This window comes from Osmerus eperlanus, chromosome 21 (genome assembly GCF_963692335.1).
Source record: "Osmerus eperlanus chromosome 21, fOsmEpe2.1, whole genome shotgun sequence".
Classification (NCBI taxonomy): domain Eukaryota; kingdom Metazoa; phylum Chordata; class Actinopteri; order Osmeriformes; family Osmeridae; genus Osmerus; species Osmerus eperlanus.
Window position 1 is genome coordinate 3,904,890 of NC_085038.1, and position 23,976 is coordinate 3,928,865.

The 23,976-nt window shown below is 50.1% G+C and overlaps 2 protein-coding genes across 2 annotated transcripts; both read right to left on the minus strand.

Moving 5' to 3' along the window:
- Window positions 1–84: 84 nt before the first annotated feature.
- Window positions 85–13,274, minus strand: xdh (xanthine dehydrogenase). Its single transcript, XM_062446939.1, has 35 exons — window positions 13,003–13,274; window positions 12,666–12,723; window positions 10,062–10,158; window positions 9,601–9,709; window positions 9,394–9,520; window positions 9,232–9,293; window positions 9,025–9,132; window positions 8,463–8,555; window positions 8,195–8,342; window positions 7,976–8,068; window positions 7,735–7,886; window positions 7,445–7,538; window positions 7,206–7,315; window positions 6,882–7,066; window positions 6,636–6,798; window positions 6,386–6,472; window positions 6,093–6,262; window positions 5,850–5,976; window positions 5,457–5,579; window positions 4,720–4,816; window positions 4,452–4,576; window positions 4,149–4,282; window positions 3,915–4,002; window positions 3,720–3,806; window positions 3,418–3,609; window positions 2,827–3,054; window positions 2,565–2,660; window positions 2,334–2,462; window positions 1,956–2,030; window positions 1,794–1,846; window positions 1,539–1,653; window positions 1,293–1,358; window positions 861–1,049; window positions 480–647; window positions 85–378 (listed from the first exon to the last, which is right to left on the minus strand). The coding sequence occupies exons 1-35, from the start codon at window positions 13,096–13,098 to the stop codon at window positions 328–330; spliced, it is 4,095 nt and encodes a 1,364-aa protein (XP_062302923.1). The 5' UTR covers window positions 13,099–13,274; the 3' UTR covers window positions 85–327.
- Window positions 13,275–14,092: 818 nt separating this feature from the next.
- si:ch211-132f19.7 (adenylate cyclase type 8) lies at window positions 14,093–23,731 on the minus strand. Its single transcript, XM_062447450.1, has 23 exons — window positions 23,490–23,731; window positions 22,175–22,553; window positions 21,710–21,910; window positions 21,238–21,483; window positions 20,770–20,998; window positions 20,507–20,656; window positions 20,073–20,197; window positions 19,796–19,907; window positions 19,429–19,556; window positions 19,116–19,274; window positions 18,792–19,023; window positions 18,432–18,620; window positions 18,185–18,285; window positions 17,726–17,927; window positions 17,516–17,611; window positions 17,257–17,426; window positions 16,568–16,649; window positions 16,270–16,428; window positions 16,005–16,151; window positions 15,684–15,776; window positions 15,250–15,364; window positions 14,844–14,968; window positions 14,093–14,376 (listed from the first exon to the last, which is right to left on the minus strand). The coding sequence occupies exons 2-23, from the start codon at window positions 22,435–22,437 to the stop codon at window positions 14,101–14,103; spliced, it is 3,600 nt and encodes a 1,199-aa protein (XP_062303434.1). The 5' UTR covers window positions 22,438–22,553; window positions 23,490–23,731; the 3' UTR covers window positions 14,093–14,100.
- Between the last annotated feature and the right edge of the window lie 245 nt (window positions 23,732–23,976).

A 23,976-nucleotide genomic window follows, 5' to 3' on the forward strand; every position in this document is an offset into this window, starting at 1 on the left:
TGTCTGTAATAGTGTGCAGTCAAAGTGCTATATAGTGAGACCATGTCATGTTATATGTACAGAATGATTGCTAACTAATATGAATTGACAGGATCACAGGTATACTTTATGCTTAAGATTTCCCAGAAACATTCGATCAGTGGCTAATACAGAGAGGAACATAAAGAAAAGATAAAGGGACATTGACTTGTGCGTTGCATAGCTTCAAAATGTACACTTCCAAACCAATCTCTCTCTCTCTCTCTCTCTCTCTCTCTCTCTCTCTCTCTCTCTCTCTCTCTCTCTCTCTCTCTCTCTCTCTCTCTCTCGGGTGTTGATCTGTCCATCTCACACCTGGACAGCCCAGGGGATGAAGGTGCCAGGCTGGGCAGGAGGGCACTGGAACACACCACATAACATGTTACCAAAGTTACACACACACACACGAATGTACATGCATGATTATATAAATGCAAGCACAGATACACACACTAACATACCAGCTTGGTGAAGCGGTCCTCACAGGCGATGCGGATCCTGTCAGGCGTGGCAGGGCTGTCCAATCGGAAGGGCCCGCTGAGTCCTGACTCCGCCCTTGCGGCACTGATGGCGTCTTTGATGGCGTAGAAGACAGATGCTGCCAGGAAGAGGGGGGGCTCTCCCACTGCCTGAAACCAGGAAGGAGGAAACATGACAAATCAAACAGTGGCTGTTGGTAACATTTCACAATAAGAGTCCCTGTTGCTACAATACCTAAAGCTTTGAGCACTGCAACACAGCACATGAGAATGTTAAGTGGGAAACATCCAAGTTAACGGCAAATAAGTATTCACAATAAAACGTTAAAGACCAGAGAGGCCTTCAAAATAAAAGTCTCTGACCTTGGAGGAGAAGATGGCCTTGTCGTTGGGTGCGTCTCGGAGCAGAGAGACGTTGAGCTCGGTGGGGATGTCTCCGAAGGCGGGGATCTTGTACATGCCTGGGCCACGCGTGAACAGGTAGCCCTGGGGGGAGTAGCGCAGCTCCTCCAGGGTGTACAGACCCACACCCTGCATGAAGCCCCCCTCCACCTGCACACACACACACACACAGGCATACACACATGCACACACACGCAGGTATACACATATACACATTTACATTTAGTCACTTAGCAGACGCTCTTATCCAGAGCAATTATCTTTCTTATCTTTACACATGTACGCACACACACACTCATTCACAGACTGGTTCTTAGTTAGGAGGATGCATGTGTGCACATCCACCCCCGGCAGGGCAGGATGAGATGGGACAGGCTGGGGTCTGCTCTGTACCTGTCCAATGTCTAGAGCTGGGTTCAGGCTTGTGCCTACGTCCATGACGATGGTCGTGTGAAGGTTCTGGAACAGAGGAGAGGAAGGTGTTTGTACAATAACACACACACACACTCAAAGATGTACAAACATACATACATACAACCACCCACAGATGAGAAGGCATGTACTCATGAATAAAGGCACACACACATACAAACACAATAAGCCACACACACGAGGATAAAGACACACACACACACTGACCTTGTGGCTCCCCGTCAGGCAGTCTATCTCCACCTCGGAGCAGGAGACACCGTAACAGAAGTAGTTGAAGGCGCGTCCAGAGTTGGTGACAAAGTCATAGCCCAGGTCTGGAGTCCTGGGGACAGCAGAACACACACATGGTAAACAACACACACACTATAGGGATACACACACATACATACAAAAAAACACACACACACACACACACACACTGCAGGTTAGTCACAGAGGCTGGAGGTGTCACTACAAACGTACTTGTAAAATCCGTTGGCACTCAAACTGACCCTGTCAAAGTAGGCAGCTCTCACCTGAGAGAGAGAGAGATATGTTAGTAACTATTAACCCGCAACCTATCTCTCAGATACGAATGAGACACTGCAGTCATCGTAATTGAGTAACTGTGTAACTATAACTGACCCAGTCTTCCCAGCATCCCGTGGGGTTTTTAGTCTTATAAGGTTCCAGACGCTTGTTGAGAATGTCACATGCATTCTGGAGAGAGAAAAAGGGAGGGAGACATAGAGACAGAGAGAAAGAAAGGAAGGGAGGGAGAGAGACAGAGAGAAAGAAAGGAAGGGAGGGAGAGAGACAGAGAAAGAAAGGGAGAGAGGGAGGGAGGGAGACAGAGAGAAAGAAAGGGAGAGAGGGAGGGAGGGAGACATAGAGACAGAGAAAAAGAAAGGGAGAGAGACAGAGAGACAGAGAGAAAGGCAGATGTGTGACATTTTATATATACAGGTTTGCGTGTGTATATGTGTGTGTGAGTGTGAGTGTGTCTGTGAGTGTGTGTCTTACGTGCACAGCGGCTCCGTTGAGGTCGGAGGAGGCGGAGGCGGCGGTGGGGCTGGTGTTGGGGACCGTGTTGGTGCTGGTCTCACTGATGTGGATCTTAGAGCTGGGGATCCCCAGAGCACGGCTGGCAACCTGACACACACGCACACACACACACACACACACACAATGAAGTCAGCCTCTCACTATAGCTGAATTTACTGTGAATGCTGGTACACACACACACGCACAGACCTGCACCATCTTGGTGTGTAGTCCCTGTCCCATCTCTGTGCCTCCATGTGTGAGCAGAACAGAGCCGTCTGTGTAGACATGCATCAAGGCTCCTGCCTGGAAATACACACACAAAATAATATTATACCTTACAAAGGTAGGGAAACTAAGACATACACACACACACACACACAGGCACACAAACAGAAACCCACACACAGCAAATTATACCAAATGAAGATCTGGAGGCTGGAGGTGGACACACACACACACACACACACACCTGGTTGAGGAACAAAGCAGTGAAGCTGATCCCAAACTTGGTGGGGATGATAGCCAGGCCCCTCTTGGTCCAGCGGTGGTGGGAGTTGTAGTCCTGGATGGCGGCTCGGCGCTGGCCGTACTGGGCCCGCTGGAGACACTCCTCCCAGCAGCTCTCCAGGGTAGGGTGCTCTAGGACCTGGTTGTAGGGCGTGCTGTCGCCCTGGGTGTACAAGTTGAGACGGCGCACCTGCACACACACACACACACACACACACACAGAGGAACACACACAGGAACACACATAGAGGAACACACAGGAACACACACAGGAACACACACAGGAACACACAGAGGAACACACACAGGAATACACACAGGAACACACACAGGAACACACAGAGGAATACAAATAGGAACACACACAGGAACACACACAGGAACACACAGAGGAACACACACAGGAACACACAGGGACATACAGAAAGGATAAAGTTAAGTATACATTAAGCTCTTGTGTGTGTATGTGTACATGTGTGTGCATATGTAATTTTGTGGGTGTAAGTCTGTCTGTGTACAGTATATGTCATTCTGTGTGTGTGTGTGTGCCCACCTGTTCAGAAGGCAGGCCCAGGCTCATAGCCACGTCCTCCATCCAGCTCTCAGTGATCATCATGCCCTGGGGCCCTCCGAAGCCTCTGAAGGCCGTGTTGGACGGCAGGTGGGTCTTACACATGTAGCCGGTTCCACGCACGTTAGCGATGTTGTACGAGTTCTCCATGTGGAACAGCGCTCTCTCCATGATCTGGCCAGAACCAAGCACGTGCAACAGACGGACTGACGTTCTGTGTGGCTTACAGATCATAGCATACAGTGTGTGTGCGTAGGTGTGTGTGTGTGTGTGTGTAAACTCACGGAGAGAGAGAGGTCCCTGGAGTTTCCAACATTGTTGTAGTATGTGACGTCCAAGGCCACAACTTTACCTGTCTTCATGTAGCCCACCTGACAGACAGAGAGAGAGACAGATGTATGAGACACGTGTGTGTGTGTGTGTGTGTAGTGATAACAGCAGAGTGTGTGTGTGTCTGCATGTGTGTTACAGTGCCCTACCTTGTAGCGGCCGAAGAAGGGGTGGCGACCCCCTGTCACAAGCATGTCCTCATCCCTGTCCAACATACACCTCACTGGTCTCTTCAACCTGACACACACACACACTAGCGTCAAAAACTATTTTAAGATATATGATCTAGATTAAACTGTTGGGGTCTAAGACATGGTCAGTCTGAGTGTGTGTACGTGAATGTGTGTGCGGGTGTACACGTGAGTGTGTGTGTGTGTGCGTACTTCTGTGCTGCCACGGCAACCACGGTGGACAGGAGGGTGCTCCTGCTCTCCTTCCCTCCGAACCCTCCTCCCATCCTCTTCACCCTGACCACCACCCGACTGCTAGGTACGCCCAGCGCCTTGGCAACCAGAGACTGACACGCAACACGTCAAGATGATGCTGTTTAACATCAGGTCAGTGGTTTTGATGTGTGCATGTGTGTTGGTGTGTGTGTGTGTGTGTACCTGCGTGTGTACATATGTGTGTGTATGTATCTACCTGTGTGTTTGTGTGTGTACCCATGTGTGTGTGTGTGTGTGTACCTGTGTCTTGGTGGCAGCCTGTGTGGACACAAACATCTCCATCTCTCCGTCCTCTCCCTTGGGCACCGCCACAGTGCAGTTGGTCTCCAGGTAGAAATGCTCCTGGCCTCCCATGTGCATCTCACCTGAACACACACCATGATGTGGGTTATCATGCAGACACACACATGGGCACACACACACACCAACACACACACACTAGCATACACAAACACACTAGCACAGACACACACTAGCATACACACACACACACACACAGGTGCTCTACCTTCAAGGACATGGTCTGCCTGTATGAAGGCCTGGTCAAGATCTCCGCTCTGAATGGTCCTCACTGGCTCGTAGAACGACTTGCTGGCTATGGCATCCTGTGGGTGTGAAGAGCAGCATGTAAACAATAACACGCCATGGCAACAGTTTACACTCTCAAGCCGAGGACAGTTGAGACCATTCACACCCAAAAAACTGTCCTTTATCAGGACTTGGTGGTTTAAAAATGGAAGCCTGAGAAGCTTCTAGTCTAGTAGTTTGTCATGGTTATAAAGGTTGTGATACAAGCTTCTCTCCCCTCATGGTTCCTCTAGAATGTTAGACTAGTCAGACAGCTCAGAGGTTATCAGATCTACTGGAGCGTGGTGTTCTATCCTTTTTCTCAGAACTTGCACCGTGCTTACGTAAGGATGACAGAGGGGACTCTCACAAACAATGTCCTGGTTCAAAAGTTCAGACATCCAGAGTATGTGATAGGCTCCCTGCTGCAGGCCTCGTGATCAGTGGATGAACACCTCAGGTGACTTAAGGTGCTTTTTTGAGTCTATTGTACTTTTTATAAGTAACTTTTCGTAATAAAAATAACACATTTATTGTTCATATACACACACAAAGTCCATCCAGTCTTACAGAACCACACGCACTGACAATCTATTTTACACACACACACACACACACACACACACACACACACACACACACACACACACACACACACACACACACACACAGACAGACCTGGATGGTGACAATGACAGGCTGCAGGTCCTCGTAGGTGATTTTAACGGCCTTGGCAGCTCTCTGGGCGTGTGCCTGTGTGTCTGCTACCACCGCTCCTATGATGTGACCCACACACGTCACCTGCAACACACACACACACCCAAAAACACACACACACATACACACACACCCCGAAAAATCAAGACTTACAACACACACGTGAACAAAAATAAAGACATGTAAGAGTCAGCCATGCGTATGAATCACGGTGGAGGGGATGTATTACCGAGAACGCTATAACGTTCCACCTCACTGTGTTAGAGAGTACAGGACCAGGAAGCTCAAGCTCGCACTCTCTCTCTCTCTCTCTCTCTCTCTCTCTCTCTCTCTCTTTCTCTCTCTCTCACTGACCGTGTCCTCGGCCAACACTGTCTCGTCGTACACCGCCGGCCCGGTCTGGTTGCTTCCAGGAATGTCCTTGGCGAACAAGCATGACACCACGCCAGGCATCCCCTCCGCCTCACTCACATCTACCGCCCTGCGGAAACACACAGCACACGCGTGTGAGCCATGCGTCTCTGTGTGTGTGTGAGAGCGCGGTGTCTGTTATGACGTGTGTGCGTTTGCCCATGCGGGTGTGTGTGTGTGACGTACAGGATGCGTGCGTGGGCCTTGGTGCTGGTGACCAGGGCGAGGTACAGCTCGTTCTCGTACAGCGGGATGTCGTCACAGTACACCGCCTCTCCTGTCGTCTGCTTCAGGGCCGACAGGTGCATCATGGGACGGCCCACCACGTCGTCCTCCTTCTGGCCAGGCGGCACCTCCTGAGAGCACACGTGGTCAGCGTGGGTGTGTGTGTGTGTGTGTGCAGTATGTGTGTGTATGCCTGTGTGTGTATGCCTGTGTGTGTGCAGTATGTGTGTGTATGCCTGTGTGTGTGTGTGTACCTGGTAGACCTGGACACTGGCAGGGGTCGCATGGTGATAGATCTCTGTAGCACTGGCATAGTCAGGCCTCACACCCTCACACATACCCTGAGATGGATATATACATAGTATATAAATATATAAATACATACATAAATACAGTATACACTGTACTGTATAAAGAGAGGCCAATTAAGATCTTCTCCCGTGTAAAAACGTTATGTAACATCAAAGAACATGTCTCTGTGTAAGTGTGTGTGTCTGTCCTCACGTCTGCAGCTAGCTTCTGATGAACGGTGAGGTAGAACTTGTAGAAGAGACTGAGGGTCAGTGTCCGTCTGTAGGTCACCATGCCGCCTGGAGCAGAGGGGTGAAGGGTCATCTCCTCAGCCAATGAGGAGCAAGCGTCTTGCAGAAGCTCCTCCCCCCACTGCCTGAAAAGGTAAAGACTCACTTTTTTGTGTGCATGTGTGTGCGCGTGCGTGTTAGTGTGTGTGTGTTAGTGTGTGTGTGTTACCTGCCGACCAGCTTGCTGGTGGTGTTCTTGGCCAGTACAGTGGTAGCAGCCATGCCTCCGTAACTAAGCTGCAGGTCCTTGACAACAGTTGTCCCGTCGACGAAGGTCACACTCATTCCTGATGTCACAATGCTGATGTCATCCTCACGGCGAGGGGACTGCTTAAAGGCAGAGAAGTACTGACCCTGAAGAGGAGAGGGAAAACACACACACATTATTCAGAGTTTATCAGGTACTGATCCTTATCTGTTACTATCCTTATTTACCATGTATTTTGTGTGTGCATGTGTGTGTGTGTGTGTGTTTGCGTGTGTGTGTCTTTACCTTCCTGGTGTATGGGATCTCTACAGACAGCAGGATCTCCTCTGGACTCAAGGCTGTTTTCCTGTACCCTGGGAAGAAGGTGTCATCCATCCTCACCTCTCGTTTCCCACCTGACCGGACGGGAGGAGAACCAGAGAAAGAAGCACTTTGACGCATCTGTGGTGAAGGGCTGCCTAAACCTCTTTATTCTCCTCTCCCATCCTCTCCTCACCTCCCCCATCCTCTCCTCTCTGTCTTACCTCTGGACATGAGTGTGAGCTTGCATCCGGCAGCCATGAAGACAGGGTTGAGATCAGATATTGGACTGGCGGTCACTATGTTACCCCCTATGGCCTGAAGAACACAGACACAGTCATGTGAGTACACAGTACTGCTATATGTGTGTGTGTGTGTGTGTGTGGGGGGGGGGAGGGGTTAAAGAGAGAGGGAGCCTAAGTGCATGTATGCTTATGTTAGCCTATGAGTGTGTGTGTGTGTGAGAGAGAGAGAGAGAGAGATAGAAAGCTATAGAGAGAGTGTGTGAACCTACTGCTACGTTGCGTATCTGCAGACCAGCGAACCAGCGAAGCTGCTCCAGGACAGCCTGGAAGATCTCCGTCTGGTGGGGGGGGTGCTGCCCCACCTCCTCCCTCAACACCTCCCCCAGCTGGGTCAGGGAGCAGCACGCTCCAAACACGATGCCTGCACACACACATCGGTAACATCACCATCCTTTTTACTGTAGTAAAACTGTGTGTGTGTGTGTGTACGTGTGTGTGTCAGAGACTTACCCTCCTCAGTGTGCTGAACACTGTTGAGTTGGGTGATGTAGGCCGGAGCCAGGATCACAGGATACAACAGGTTCTTAAACTTCATCTCAATACCTTCAACACACACCCAGGGCTGTCACCACCACAAGACGACAACGCCTACATCCCCATTTCTGTATATTTTCCTGTGTGTGTGTGTGTGGACCTGTGAATGTATCTGTGTACAGGTGTGTGACTCACCGACTTCTGTGTTACCGACCACCAGCTTGGCGTTGGGATACTGGGCCTTGAGGTCCAGAAGTTCCTGCAGAGAGGCGGGCTGGACCCAGAGAACCCTCTCTCCTCTGAACCGCAGCTGTCTGCCTGACACCTGGAGCTTCCCCAAGGACTGGACAGACACACACACAGGAAGAGCATCCATAATACGCCCTTAACTCACACCCTAACCTTACGTGTGTGTGTGTGTGTGTGAGTGGGCGTGCATGTGTGTGTGTGTGTGTGTGCCCACCATCAGCTCTGGAGGAAAGATAATCTCTTGTGTTGGATCCACAGGCATGAAGTCATCAGGGTCAAACAAGGAAGTAGAGAGGGTGGAGTTACCCTGGAACAACCAATCATAGCACAGTTACCCAGGAACAACAAAAAGTAGAGATGTGAGTGTGCACGTGTGCACGTGTGTGTGTGTGATATCAAATATGATCAGAATATGAAGCATCATCCAAACTGTTTTTTTAATGATTCTCTTTGCACAGTTTGCTTGCGTATACTGCTTCTGTTCTGTTTCCAAACTCAAACTCAATCCAGAATGTTCCACTCATGATGGCCGGCCCCTATCCTGCTGGGAGGTGTGCTTATTGGGATGTGGTGCACGAGCAGTCAGGGGACGGCCTCACACTCACGAGGTCAACTCATGTGACTTCCTACCCAGCATGCTCGAGTGTGATAGTGGTGTGACGCATCGATTTTCTGAACGTGAGAGAAGAGTGTTGGTCACGGATGCTCGGGGATCGCCTGCTCTGTTCTGAGACTGTCATGTCTCAGCAGAGGAACAGACACACACACACACTTACGTTGACGTGGTCCTCTGTGTGTCCGTTGGTCGAGGCTCCGTTGGTTCCGCTTCCATTAGTCATGCAGCAGCCATTTTCTTTACTCTTCCCTCCACAGCAACCACCCTCCTAACATACACACACATGTATGAACATACAGAAATTGTGAAAGAGGAAGGTGGATAACAAGTTCTGGGATGATTTCAGTGTGTGTGGGTGTACTCTTACTTTAGTAAAAGACTTGTATCCTTCTAGAATGGGTCTGTAACCAGTACAGCGGCACAAATTTCCTATATGAAAAAAGCATAATTTGTGAGTGTGCGTGAATGTGTGGGAGTGTCAGTTAGTTTGGTATATCCATGGACCATGGGTTTGGTGTACGTGTGTTACCTTGGAACGCCTCCTCTATGTCAGTCATTCGTGGCGTCGGCTTGTTGCGAAGCAGAGCGTACATAGACATGACAATCCCTGGGGTGCAGAACCCACACTGAGAACCGTGGGCCTTGGCAATCCGCTCCTACACACACGCACACACACACATTGATTTTTGTGTTTCTTCTCGTGAAAGATGGACGGTGTGTGTGTGTGTGTGCTCACCTGGACAGGGTGCAGTTTGCCAGCCACACTGCCGATGCCCTCCACGGTGGTGACAGCACAGTGATGCAGGGAGCACAGGGGGGCCAGGCAAGCGTTGACTGAATGATGACTGTGGAAGTTAAGGTATGTATCTGTCTGTCTGTCTGTCTTCCTTTCTCTCTCTCTCTCTCTCTCTCTCTCTCTCTCTCTCTCTCTCTCTCTCTCTCTCTCTCTCTCTCTCTCTCTCTCTCTCTCTCTCTCTCTCTCTCTTCTCTCTCTCTCTCTCTCTCTCTCTCTCTCTCTCTCTCTCTCTCTCTCTCTCTCTCTCTCTCTCTGTCTGAATCTGTCTATCTTTCTCTTCCTATCATTCTAGGTATCTCTCTAACTGTCTGTCTCAAACCCTCTATTTATTTTCCCCCCTCCTTCTCACCCCCTCCCCTCCCCCCGACCCCCCAGACACAGACAGGTGTTGAGAAGGATACACCACTCGTCCCAGGTGTGGGTGGTACTTGGAGACCATGACGGTGCAGGCCCCACAGCCTCCCTCTGAGCAGCCCAGCTTGGTGCCCGTCAGGCCCACTGGCACACGCAGGGTCAAGGAAGCAAACAACATCTCACACCGCACTGTCCCACAACAAAACACCCACCACGTACACAGACAGGCATCCACGAGGCACCGGCCACGAGGCACCGGCCACGAGGCACCGGCCACGAGGCACCGGCCACGAGGCACCGGCCACGAGGCACCGGCCACGAGGCACCGGCCACGAGGCACCGGCCACGAGGCACCGGCCACGAGGCCAACAGCGGAAGGGAAGAAACTGTTTTTGTGGCGTGTGGTATTGGTCCTGATGGACCGCAGCCTTCTGCCGGAGGGGAGTGACTGAAACAGGGAGTGACCAGGGTGGGAGGAGTCGGCCACAATCTTCCTCGGTCGCCTCAGGGTCCTCGAGGTGTGCAGGTCCTCGAGAGTAGGCAGATTGCAGCCAATCACCTTCTCAGCAGTGCGGATGATATGCTGCAGCCTGCTCTTGTCCTTGACAGTGGCAGCAGCGTACCAGATGGTGATGGAAGAGGTGAGGATGGACTCAATGATGGCTGTGTAGAAGTTATCTTTGGCAGGTTGAATTTCTTCAGCTGCCGTAGGAAGTACATCCTCTGTTGTGCTTTCTTGGTGAGGAAGCTGATGTTCAGTTCCCACTTGAGGTCCTGGGAGAGGATAGTGCCCAGGAAGCGGAAGGACTCCACAGTGTTGACTGGGGAGTCACACAGGGTGATGGGGGTGAGTGGGGCTGTATTCTTCCTGAAGTCCACAACCATCTCCACTGTCTTAAGAGCATTGAGCTCTAGGTTGTTCTGGCTGCACTAGGTCACCAGGTTAGCCGCTTCCCACCTATAATCAGACTTGTCTCCACCAGAGATGAGCCCAATGAGGGTGGTGTCGTCCGCAATCTTCAGGAGTTTGACGGACGGATGACTGGAGGTGCAGCTGTTGGTGTACAGGGAGAAGAGCAGAGGAGAAAGGACGTAGCCCTGAGGAGATCCGGTGCTGATGGATCGGGAGTCAGAGACTTGTGTTCCCAGCTTAACGCATTGCTTCCTGTCAGACAGGAAGTCTGTGATCCACCTGCAGGTGGAATCACGCACGTTCAGCTGGGAGAGCTTGTCCTGAAGCAGGGCGGGGATGATGGTGTTGAAGGCAGAGCTGAAGTCCACAAACAGGATCCTGGCATAGGATGCTGGGGAGTCCAGGTGCTGTAGGGTGAAGTGGAGGGCCATGTTAACTGCATCGTCCACAGACCTGTTGGCTCTGTAGGCAAACTGCAGGGGGTCCAGTAGAGGGTCTGTGATGGATTTAAGGTGTGCCAGCACCAGGCGCTCGAAAGACTTTATTACCACAGAGGTCAGGGCGACGGGTCTGTAGTCATTATGTCCTGTTGGCCTTGGCTTACAGCGCGAATCAGGTGGACCATGGCGTGGTCAGAGTGACCCAGTGCTGCTCGGGGGACCGCATGGTATGCTTTGCTGATTGTAGAGTAGCAATCCAAGGTGTTTCCTTCTCTGGTAGGGCACTGACATGGAATTCTGTGTGCATCATTTGTGTTTTCGCTTTTACAAGCGTTGATTGGCATACTGCGTTGATTTTTTCCAGGATTATCAATCGAAATGAATGCACTGACTAATAAAGTAAATTGTTAAAACTCAAACTTTAGATTTCACTGGGGCACAGCTGATTTATACTGGGGCACGTGCCCCAGTAAAAAGGGTCTAACAACGCCCCTGCTATGAGGTGGACAGTGGAACGGAGAGAAACATTGACAGATGAGCGTGCTCCTGGTGGGACCCCACCCCTATCGTCCACCCAATCCTGAGCAGCGACCACAGATAAAAACATTGGTCCTTGTGTAACCATCTGCTGTGTAACCCACTGCTATCAGGATCTGTGCCCGAGAACTGCTGGGTAGAGTTGAAACGTAAACATAGACTTTAAAAAAAGTCAACACAAAAAAAGGTCAGTGTAGCAACGGTGAGGTTGAATTGACCAGACGACAATATTCATTGGACGTGAAGCACAGTCATTTTAATGATCCTTATCAGCTTCAAGTGAGTGGCTTGGTAGTAGACTCTGAAGAATGTGTTTTCAAATGACTAGAGTACAAAAGTCTAACTGGCGTTGCTTCATATTTACAGTAAGGACTACGACCCAGAGTTCACTTATTAATGCACGGTCTCAGGGTATGGTTAAAACTCAGTGAATGTTTTGAATAAGACCTTTATTTACCTTAAGTTCAATGTGTAACTTCTGTGTGAACTTTTTTGATTTATTTGCAGTGTCAATTTTTTTTTACAGGCTAACATGTTTGTGACATGTTTTTTGCAGTCTCTTGGGACCCATTTAGGCTTAATAAAAATGAAAAACAAGAAAAACAAGTGAAAAAAAAAAAATAAAGAAGAAAATTTAGATTCATAAATATTTTGTGCGCGTTTAGAGGTGTAGCACATGCCAAACATGGCATGCTTGCATATGCGGATAACAGATGAATGTAATTGTTCATGTGGGACATGCGTGTGTTATAAAAGCATACATTTTCTCCGGAGGTACGTCAGAAGAGTCATCTCTGGATCAGCATGTTTCTCAGAGATCTGCAAACATTTTTCATGCTCAATCAAACTTTAGAAAAAAAAGTCTGTCTACCATTATATTTTTCCTAACAGGGTATCTGCATTTATATTTGACTAATTTCATTGAACAGTATTTACTGCATAAAGATATTCATTTTTTTTTTATGTGAGAAAATAAATTCATATCGTATTTTTAAGACACTTTGAGCACCCAGATAATGTAACATTTTAGCAAGGATTAAAGGATGGTGAATCAGATTAATGGGAAGAAGGAAAAAGCTAAAACTTTAAAATGCATACCTTTTTTCCATTAACGAAGAAAATAAGTTCATCCCACACAGTATCTGAATGATCCATGATAAGTCCTTTACTGTTTCCATTAGTGAGGTCCGACATGCTCAGCAATATTCGCAGTCGGTGTCTACCGACTTTTCAATTTGAGCTAAGCGGTCGAGACGTTGTGCGTCTGCACTATACCGACCTTTAAATTTTATGACGGTGACGGTCTACTTTAGTTTCCCATACCTTTTATCTGTCGTGACACGTGACAAAACTCAACTCAACTCAGATGAGTTGACTCGGTATCTTCTTGACGCTTGATGTTAACTAGTTCGGAATCACTTATTAAATCATTAGATATGCTTTGGGTGTGGAAACGGAGATGGAAAGCAGTTACACGTGATGACACGCTTATATATTTTTGGAAGACGGGCATGTCATTAGCGGTCATTAGATGGGAACTGTTCCGCTTTATCCATATCCTACCTATGCACCGCGAGGCACGACGCATTGCCACATCTTGTGTGACACATCAAATCTTGTGACTTGTGCACAATCCGTTTTTTTACGGTATATCGAAGGATAACACTGATACGGTGAAACGTCATCATTTCACTTTACTACGAAGTTTGACAAAACTCAGTTTTTGATCTGCATCTGATATGATTAGCATTTGCCCAAAAACATTTTTACTGACTTAAATATCAGATAAAGGCCTACAGCGCAGGTCAAAATTAAATAAATAACAAAACAGGGTTATACTTCTTTATAACAGGGTTATAAAGAAGGCTAAGGTTATGTTATATTCATTAAACTGTTTACTAGCAGAGGTAGCATCTAGAGTATGGCAACAAAAGTACTGTGGCTGAACCAGTACATTCACTTCCAGTAGGCCTACTCACAACTGTAGGAACACACAGGCCTGAACATTATGTCTTAACAAAACAGCATATGACTTATTGAAAAACAAATAATAATAACACACACACACAAATGTGTGTGTGTGTGTGTGTGTACACCACACAATAGTTCTTAGAGTCATCTATGTGGTGTCTCAAATGCTCCATTGGCACGATGCATCCACGCACCAGCACGCCTTCAGGCAAAGCCCCTCGTGTGCTACGAGGCCTCCAGAAGATGGAACCCTCCGTTGGCCTCTCTCAGGTCCTCCTTCTTCTTGGCCCGTACGAGGGCGAACACCACGGCGGAGAGATTGTTCCTGCCCGCGCTGCGGTTGGCGCTGCGCTCCACGTAGCTGGTCTGCTGCTCGCGGTTGCTCACAAAGTAGGTCCTCACACTGCCCAGCCTCTCGCTGACTCCCTTCACGTAGATGTCCCCTCTGAGCTCCCGTACGAAGCCCCGCTCGGACAGGAAGCGGCTGGTGCTCTCCGGGACCTGGGGAAGGGGGGGTCAGAGGCACTCTGAACCAGTCAAACTCCTCCCACTCTAACGGTCCGATGTTCCATCGTCGATAGATGGAGGGAGGGAATGACTGAGAGAACATGGTGCATGAAGTACCGTTCACTGGTTGCACCATGTCCCATAAACACACCACACACCACATACACACCACACACACCACACAAACACACACCACACACACACACACACACCACACACACACCACACACACACACCACACACACCACACACACACACACACACCACACACACACACACCACACACACACCACACACCACACACACACCACACACACACCACACACCACACACACACCACACACCACACACACACCACACACACACCACACACACACACACACCACACACACACACCACACACACACACACCACACACACACCACACACACACACCACACACACACCACACACACACGCACCTGTATGCGTCCCCTGATGCCTGTGCTGTCCATGCGGCTGGCCAGGTTGACTGTCATACCCCAGATGTCATACTGAGGCTTGGTGGAGCCTATCACCCCGGCAACCACAGGGCCATGGGCGATACCTAGCAACAAGCAGCAGGGGTCAAGGGTCAAGTGTCCCTATTTGTTCTGTATTCCTGCTTTCATACAGCTGTGTGTAAACAGAAGCCATGTCTTATGCTCTGCATTAAAAAAAACATGTTAACATCCAATTTTAAAACCCCAATGGCACAGAGATGTTTTTGTTTAAGTGTGTCTTACATTTGTCAGTATTTATGACGTGGGTGTGCTGACGTGGGTGTGTCAGCGTGTGTGCGTGTGCATATGGGTGTCAGTGCGTGTGCGTGCGTGTGTGCATTCTTACCCACGCGGAGCTGGAAGCTGTTTCCTGACTGTGTGTTGATGTGTTTGAGAGTCTCCTGCATGGCCAGAGCAAACAGCACCAGCTCACTGAGGTGACGCCACTCGTCCTCACACTCCTGAAACACACACACACACGCACACGCACGCACACACACACACACACACACACATACACACATTGGGGGGTCAGATGGCTGAGCGGTTAGGGAATCGGGCTATTAATCATAAGGTTGTCGGTTCGATTCCCGACCGTGCAAAATTACGTTGTGTCCTTGGGCAAGGCACTTCACTCTACTTGCCTCGGGGGGAATGTCCCTGTACTTACTGTAAGTCGCTCTGGATAACAGCGTCTACTAAATGTACACACGCACACACACGTTGTTGCTGTAGCATTTTTTTTATCAGTGTAAAGGGAGTGTGTGTTTGTGTATGAACCTGTTTAAAGGGAGACAGGCCAGAGGCAGCCATATAGCAGCTTCCAATGGTCTTGATCTTCTCAATTTCCTGGAAGTACGGCTCGTCTAACAGCTGGAGAAACAGAAAGATTGTACACATCTGCTATAGACATCAAGCGCTTACAGAGATCAAGTTGTTATAGATTACTTATGGGGATGAAGTTAGTTGTACTTTATCATAATCATCAATTACCAGTGTGTGTGCATGGTAGAGTGTGTGTGTATGGTAGTGTGTGTGTGTGTATGGTAATGTATGTGTATCGTAGTGTGTGTGTGTGTATGGTTGTGTGTGTGCTCTGACCTCATCGAAGTCCGCTATGATCTCGTTGAGCAGTCTGAGACACTCCACGTCCTGGTGGTTGAGCTCCTTCTGCTCGTAGTAGTCTGTGAACCCTGGGATGGAGGCGAACATCACCCCCACACGCTCGTAGGACTGGGAGTACAGGTCCTGTACACACACACGTACATACTCATTATAACAAACACATATGAACCAATATCACACTAGCGGTGCCGGAACACACACACACACACACAGTGAGACCCACTCAGCCAGACACACACACCTCGTTGGTGCGGTCCCTCTCCAGGAAGTGCTGAGCCACGTGGGAGGGCAGGATGTTGTACAGGAGACACTCGTTGTGCTCCCTCAGCTCCTTCATGTCCTCCACTTCCTGTCTGGCCTGCAGGCGCCACAGGAAGTCCAGCCTGGCCGTGGCCTCCAACTAGGAGAGGAGGGGAGGGGAGAGTCGGTGAGAGGAAGGGAAGGAGGTGAGATGTGCAGAGGGAGGATGGATGGAGTTGGGATTACTGGGAGTGCGAGAGAAAGACAAAGAGAAGAGCGAGCCAGAGAGAAGAGCTCACCTGTCTGCTGTTGTACAGCACCGCCACCACAAACATGGCCATGAGCTGCACGCACACACCCTTCCTCCACAAGCACTGAGACCTGCAGGGGGGACACAGCCTGGCGTTCAGATGTGCAGGTGTGTGTGTGAGTGCGAGTGTGTGTGTTGTGGTGGAATTTATATGATTAAATGTCTGAGGTCAGAAGAATTTGTCTTTATCTGTTTATTTTTGCAGCAAGGAGGAGCAGTTCTAAAACACTACCATAAATGATGTCTGGAGTAGAAAGGCTCTCTAAAAATGTTAAGATCTGAGCACTCTTTTATACAGTAGTTCCAGAGAGTTACATCATTAGTTCAATAGTTAATGTCTATCAAAAGAGGAACTTTTCAATAAACAAGAAAGTAAAAAAGGAAATAAGTTGCAGAACTCAATACAGATGCTCAGTATTAAAAACATAGCTTGAGAAAAGAAAGAACAACTTGTCAGCAAAAATCTCTGGAGTATGGGAAAAACAACCAGGGTTAAACCGTCAAATTTGTTCGACTTTTGTCAGCAAACGGAAACTTAAGCAATACTGTCTTAGGCCAAAAGCTTATGCTAGCTTTACAGAAGTCAAAACCTCAGCAATAATTGTTCTAGGCCAAAGAATATTATAGACATTTTAAAGAATAATAATTGTCTATTACAGTGTGTGTGTGTGTGTATACCCGTTGCAGTGTCCGGTTGTCTGCCGTAGGAACAGGGTGTTGTAGCCCACCTCTATGATGTAGGTGTAAACGGCGATAGCCAGTAAGAGCACGGCTAGCTTGAGGAAACAGCTGAGCCGGAGGAACACCGCACAGGACACCATGGCAACCACCCCGCTGAGGACCAAGAACTGGAGAGGGGAGACACACACATGTGAAACTCAGTTTGATGTTGTGCATGTGTTGCTGTAAACACAGGGTGTGTGTGTATGTGTTCTACCTCGGGATGTGTGCAGATGTTGACAGGCCAGGTGGAAGGCTGATGGTCAGACCGGCTTCCATTGGTCAGCTCTACTTTTGTTGAGTCACACCACAGCTGCACACACAAACAATTCAAACCAAAGCTGTACGTGTGTGTAAGTGTGTGAGCATGTAAGTAATAGTGAGTGTGTAAGTTAAAGAGTGAGTGTGTGCATGTGTGTGCACCCACTATGTCGACGGAGGCCACCCCCATGTTGACGGTAATGGCGGTCAGGGTGAGGAGGGTTCTGGCACTCTTGGTCTCGTGGACCCAGCAGCACAGGTACTGCAGGGAGGCAGGGCAGTGCTTGAACTCCTCGGCCAAGGTCACCACCAGCAGCACCACGTACACACACACACACACACCAAACTGGAGCAGCATGGGGAACAGCCTGGCAGAGGAGAGGAGGAGGAGAGGGTGAGGATAGGAGGGTGAGGAGAGGAGGAGAGGAGGAGAAGAGGGATGTAGAGGAGGGGAGGGATGGATGGATGTAGAGGAGAGGAGAAGAGGGATGGAGGGAGAGGAGAGATGGAGGGAGAGGAGGAGGAGGAGAAGGAGAGAAGTGAGTGAAAGGCATGAGGCAATTATTATTACAAATAATCTTGTATGTGCTTCAGTGCATGTTAGCACACACACATTCTCTCTCACCGGGGAGCAGGGATGAGGGCTTGCACAGCCATGATGAAGAGGAGCATGAGGAAGGAGCAGAACATGTTGGACTTGAACATCTCATCCCTCATATGGGAGAACTGCAACAGACGACACACACACACACACACATCACAATGTGCCTGTGATCACCCTCGTCAGTGTATGTGGGGAGTGTATATGAGAGTTTGTGTGTGGGGAGTAAGGGTTAGGTTTGTATGAAGTTGTGTTTGTGTGTGTGTCCTACCTTGCCCTCGATGTGTACGTCCTTGAACACCTGTGTGACGGAAGTGATGTGCTCCTTCCTCATGTGTTCACTGCTGCGCACCTCGATGGCCTCGCGAATCCTCCGGTACACCTCCCGCGAGCCCGAACGCTGCGCCGCCAGCTGATTGGGCAGCTGGACCAGGGAGCCGTTGGTGAAGGTCGCCAGGATCTGACCGGAAGAAAGGTCAAAGGTAAATGTGCGTGTGTTTGAATGTGCAAGTGTTTTGTGTGGGTTTGTACAATTGTGTGTATATGTTTGCATGTGTCTGTGTGTGCTAGTGTGTATCGTGTGTAATGTGTGTGTGAGTGTGTATCTGCATGTGTGTGTGTGTGTACATACACAGTTCATGCCGATGATGTTTCCGAAGGGAAGCTCTGCGCTCCAGTTGTAGCTCTCCTCCAGGCTCAGACAGCGAGCCTTCGGTGGCTCCTCCTCCTTGGGAGCTTGGCGAATCAGGAACGTGTCGATGTTGTGTTTCCGCAGAAACTCACTCCGTTCGGAGCCACGCCCCTCCTCCGTCTCATAAACTCCACCCAGGCAATCTAGGGTTGCCCGGGAGATATGGATACGCCTGCAGAGCAGCGGAGACGGTATGTGAAGAATGTGTGTGTGTAGGCATACGGACGTGTGTTCATTGCAGCGTGTGTGTGTGTGCGTGCTCACCCCGGTACTCCGCCAGCCTCCAGCATGTTGGCGATGTCGACGTCCCAGCTCCACACGTCAAACTGCCACTTCTGCAGGCCCAGCACCCCACACAGCACAGAGCCTGAGTGCACCCCGATCCTCATGTCCACCTCGTGCTTCAGCTGCCTGCGCACATACCTGAGAGGGGGGGGGGGGTGCTCAGTATGTATTTGCACTCAAATAATTGACTGTGTGTGTATTTATCTGTATGTGTGTTTGTGTCCATCCGTGTGTGTGACTGTGTGTGTGTCTATCCCGGTGTGTGTGTTTATCTGTGTGTGCCTATACCCACCGTATGGTGTTGATCATGGCCAGGCCCATCTCCACACAGCAGCGGGCGTGGGCCATCTCTGGCTCTGGGACCCCGGACACACAGTAGTAACAGTCCCCGAGGATCTTGATACGCATGCAGTGATGCTCCTACACACAGATAACCATCATCATCATCATCACCACTCTCATCACCTCCACCATCATCATCATCATCATCACCACTCTCATCACCTCCACCATCATCACCACTCTCATCACCTCCACCATCATCATCATCACCACTCTCATCACCTCCACCATCATCATCATCACCACTCTCATCACCTCCACCATCATCAGTAAAGGCCCTGTATGATACACAACCCTGGTCGTGTGGCAGACAGTACCTCTGCCAGGCGGTCGAAGCGACCAAACAGCTCGTTGAGCGTTCGGACCAGCTCCTGGGCAGACAGCACCATGGACAGAGACGTGAAGCCTTTGATATCAGCAAACAGAATACTGCAGCAAGAGAGAGGGAGGGAATGAGAGAGAGAGAGAGAGAGAGAGAGAGAGAGGGAAGGAGAAAGGGAGAGAGGATGGAGGAAGGGGTTTGTGAGCATCAGTGAGTGTTTGTGTGAGAGCATGTGTGTATGTGTGCAGACGTGTGTGTGTGTGTGGGGGTACCTGACATCCTTGTACTGGTGGATGTAGATCTTGTGGAACTGCTGTGACAGGTCCTCCATAGCGGACATGTCAGCCATCATCTCCAAGGCAACGAAGCGGGGCAGGACAGACATGACCAGACGCTCCTGGGGGGGCAGACATGCTCTCAGACATGGACATGTACATGAAATAATACAAAGTTAGCATGCTACCCCTACTCCTCTCTGCTCTCTACCTGTCTCTGCCCCTCTCATCTCTCTCTTCCTGTCTCACTGCCACCCCACCCTCACCTGTCTCTGCCCCGCTCATCTCTCTCTTCCTGTCTCACTGCCACCCCACCCTCACCTGTCTCTGGTCCTCTCATCTCTCTCTTCCTGTCTCACTGCCACCCCACCCTCACCTGTCTCTGGTCCTCTCATCTCTCTCTTCCTGTCTCACTGCCACCCCACCCTCACCTGTCTCTGGTTCTCTTTCTCCAGGCGGACTCGGCCCTCGATGCAGCGTCGAGTCTCCAGGAAGGCCTGTCTCTGGGTGTGGTCAGACAGGTAGTGGATGAACAGGCCTGCTATGTTCATGCACAGGTAGAGCAGCCCCTTTGCTAGCACCTACAACACACACATACACACACACACCCATACAATATTCAGACAGAAAGAAATTGCGAGTAGTCAATGGAGTGCGGAGCGAGCGAGCGAGCAGAGTAAGTGAGCGAGCTGACCTTCCTGAAGAGCGCGGCATCGTCGTAGTTGCGCAGGGTGTCCACCAGGAGGTGCAGGGTTGCAGTGAGCACCCCAGTGCTGATGGACCAGAGCAGGGGTAGGGGCAGGAGGGTGTAGGTGGCGAAGAGAGTAAAGAGCACGTACCAGGCCTGGTCCCTGTCCACGCCCCCGACCACGCCCGCTAGCACCTGCACTGTCTGAGAGAGCCAGCTAGCCAGGGCCACGTATCTGGGAGACCACACACACACATGGCCGCATAAAAAACACACACAATCATAACCAGAATCACGTTTGAAGTACCCGGACATTAAATCATGTAGAAGTCAAATCATATTCAAAATGTACATGGGTATACCCAAATCAGCACCCTATTTCTAATAGAAGAGACCATCTGGCACCTGATGGAAGCCCACAGTGGATGAACACTCTGTTTATGACAGACCCTAGAAGCTCCAGCTTCTTCTTACCTCAACCACTCTGGCGATGACATCATCTCCTTAGAGGTCAGCACCATGATGCAGAGTCCCGCCCCCAGCATGATGAACATGCCTCCCAGCCAACCGTGGACAAAGTCCAGCTCCTCTGGGGAAATGAGCAGGGAGAGGAACAGGATGTGCAGCTTGGTGAGGATGTCGATCATGTTGGTGACCACCAGAGATGTCCTTCTCTGTCCGGAGGAGTACTGCTGGTACAGTTTCTCCAGGTCAGGAGATCTGGGGCATGCACAGTCCACTCATTAGACACGCTACACGGGATGATTTTATCGGGGTGGATTGTGTGTGTGTGCATGTGTGTGAAAGATAGATAGAAATAGAGATAGAGATAACTAATACAATTTCACATTTTGTTCGTATGCCTGTGCATGTGTATATTTACAGTGTGTGTGTGTTTACAGTGTGTGTGTGTGTTTACAGTGTGTGTGTTTGGATTTGTCCTTACTTGAAGGTGTGGTGGAGTGCAGGGATGAACACCCCTTTGACCGTGGTGCCGTAGGAGACAAAGAACTCAGAGTCGTTCAAGGTGTCGGTGCTCTTCCTCGTCTCCCCCAAGGCTCGCTCGCTTCTGTCTGGGTGGACGCGCGCTACGGAAGAACGCCGCTTGTGCAGCGCGCCGCCCCGAGACGCCTTGTTGCGGATCTGCCTGTGGGGGACGGTGGAAATGGAACGGATGTGGAAATGTCATGGAAGGAGTTTGTCAAGTCTTACTGGTCCATCCATCCATCTACCTGTCCATCCATCTATCCATCCATCCATCCATCTATCCCTTTTCTGATGCCAGTTGACACCATAACTGAGCAGAGCCCCAACAGTATGACGTAGACCACGGCACCTGACCCCAGCCCTGCACGAGGCCCCCCCCCCAGCCCTGTACGAGGCCCCCCCCAGCCCTGTACGAGGCCCCCACCTGTTGATGTCGTTGATGTAGGCGTCCGTCACCATGATACGGTGGTTGCCAAGGGGGTTGTGGTCGCGCTGGTCGATGACGTGCCTCACCGCTGTCTGCCACATCAGTTGTTTCCTCTTCGTGTTTGGCGTGCTGGGACCCGCCTTCGAGCTTCGCGCTGATGGCGGCTGGAGCGTGACATCACTGGATTGCAGAGCCCCGCCCTCGGACACGCCATCGCAACCCCCCTCGCCGCCGCCACTGCCCCCTGCGCAGGTTGCCATGGCGACGCAGAGTTTTCGTTCAAACCGACACACACCTGCCTCCCCTGGAGTGGATGAGGCTCAGGCATTCAGAGAGCATCCCGGGCCTACGCTGTGGCCGGAATCTGCATCCCTACCTGGAGAGGAGAGACAAGGGAGAATGGAGGAGTGGGGGAGAGGAGAGGTCAACAAAGGGGGGAGTGAGGAGAGGGGAGAGAAGAGAGATGGATCCTGTTAGTTTAGTGATCACATCATCCCAAAAGGGGGGGAGAGAAGATGGACGAGAGGTTTAGGAGGCAATAGGCTAATGGTGTGTGTTTTTGTGTGTGTATGTGGGGTGGGGGTTACAGAATGCCCACTATACTTTCACTTCCAATCTGTCTTGGCTCTTACAGGGACATTATCTTACTGTAGCTCCTCAGTTGGCCTACATGCAGACTGTACTATGGCCTTGCCATTAACCAGCCACACAAGCATGCCTCACTGCCCTTCCGTTAGAGCTAACCACACTTCCAGCTAGCCCCACAGAAAGCTAACCCGACAGTCAGCGAGCCTCACAACCAGACAGCTAACCTCACAGCTATATGGCCTCACAGCTAGCTAGCCTCACAGACAGCTAGCCTAACCAGTTAGCCTCATAGACAGCTAGCTTAAGTCCTGTTGAACGATAGAAGGCTTGATTTCGATTCTAACACTCCATGTGCACCCTGCTATTTTAGTCACTTTATTTAGTGACTGTAAGCTCAGCAACCACACATCAGTGGCATATGTCAACTGATTATCTGCTCAATAGGCCTACACATCAACACTGTTTTCCCTGCCTGTCAACATGCTTCAATGCGTCAGAAATTCACAATGCTTCAGAGCTGCCTTCTCCAGAACGTGTTCTATAGTGTCACATTGATCATTGTGTGAATATTTTAATAAATTGTACATTAACAAGATGTCAGGTAACACATTTTTTTTATGTTCTTATCCTGTGTGCAAACTCAGAGCCTGTGCTGTTACATTAGTATGTCAGTGTGTATGTGTTAACATACCTGCAAGAACTAGAGTCTGTGTGTGCAACATACCTGCCCGAACTATGGAGTGTGCGTAGGGATGACATAAAATGTGTCAATCCACAGCTGAGAACCTGGTCCTTATCTTGTCAGTATGATCTGGCCCTGACCCTCCAGCAAGACCCTTCACAGGAGCCAACCCTTCCCTTCTCAAATTCCAGGCATTGTGGCTTATCCTTCTCTCCTGCTGTATATTCCTGGCTGTGTAACTGTCGAACCTCACAAATTCCTGGGTTCTGCTGTCCGGGCGGCTGGCTTCACACACGGGGGCAGGTGCGGAAAACAGACCGTCAGGCAAACCAGAAGCAGGAACAAAGTGAACCATGAGGAAGATACGCAGGTGCCATATGTCCTGTGAGGCAGGCGAGAGGCTTTAGCGCTGCTCCCCGTGTGTGCATACGTATGTGTGTGTGCACGGCAGGCTGTAGGGTTTAACCCAGTTAATGAGCTGATGGGCAAGCCAGATGGCCACAAAGCTTTGCTAGGTGAGTGTGTGTGT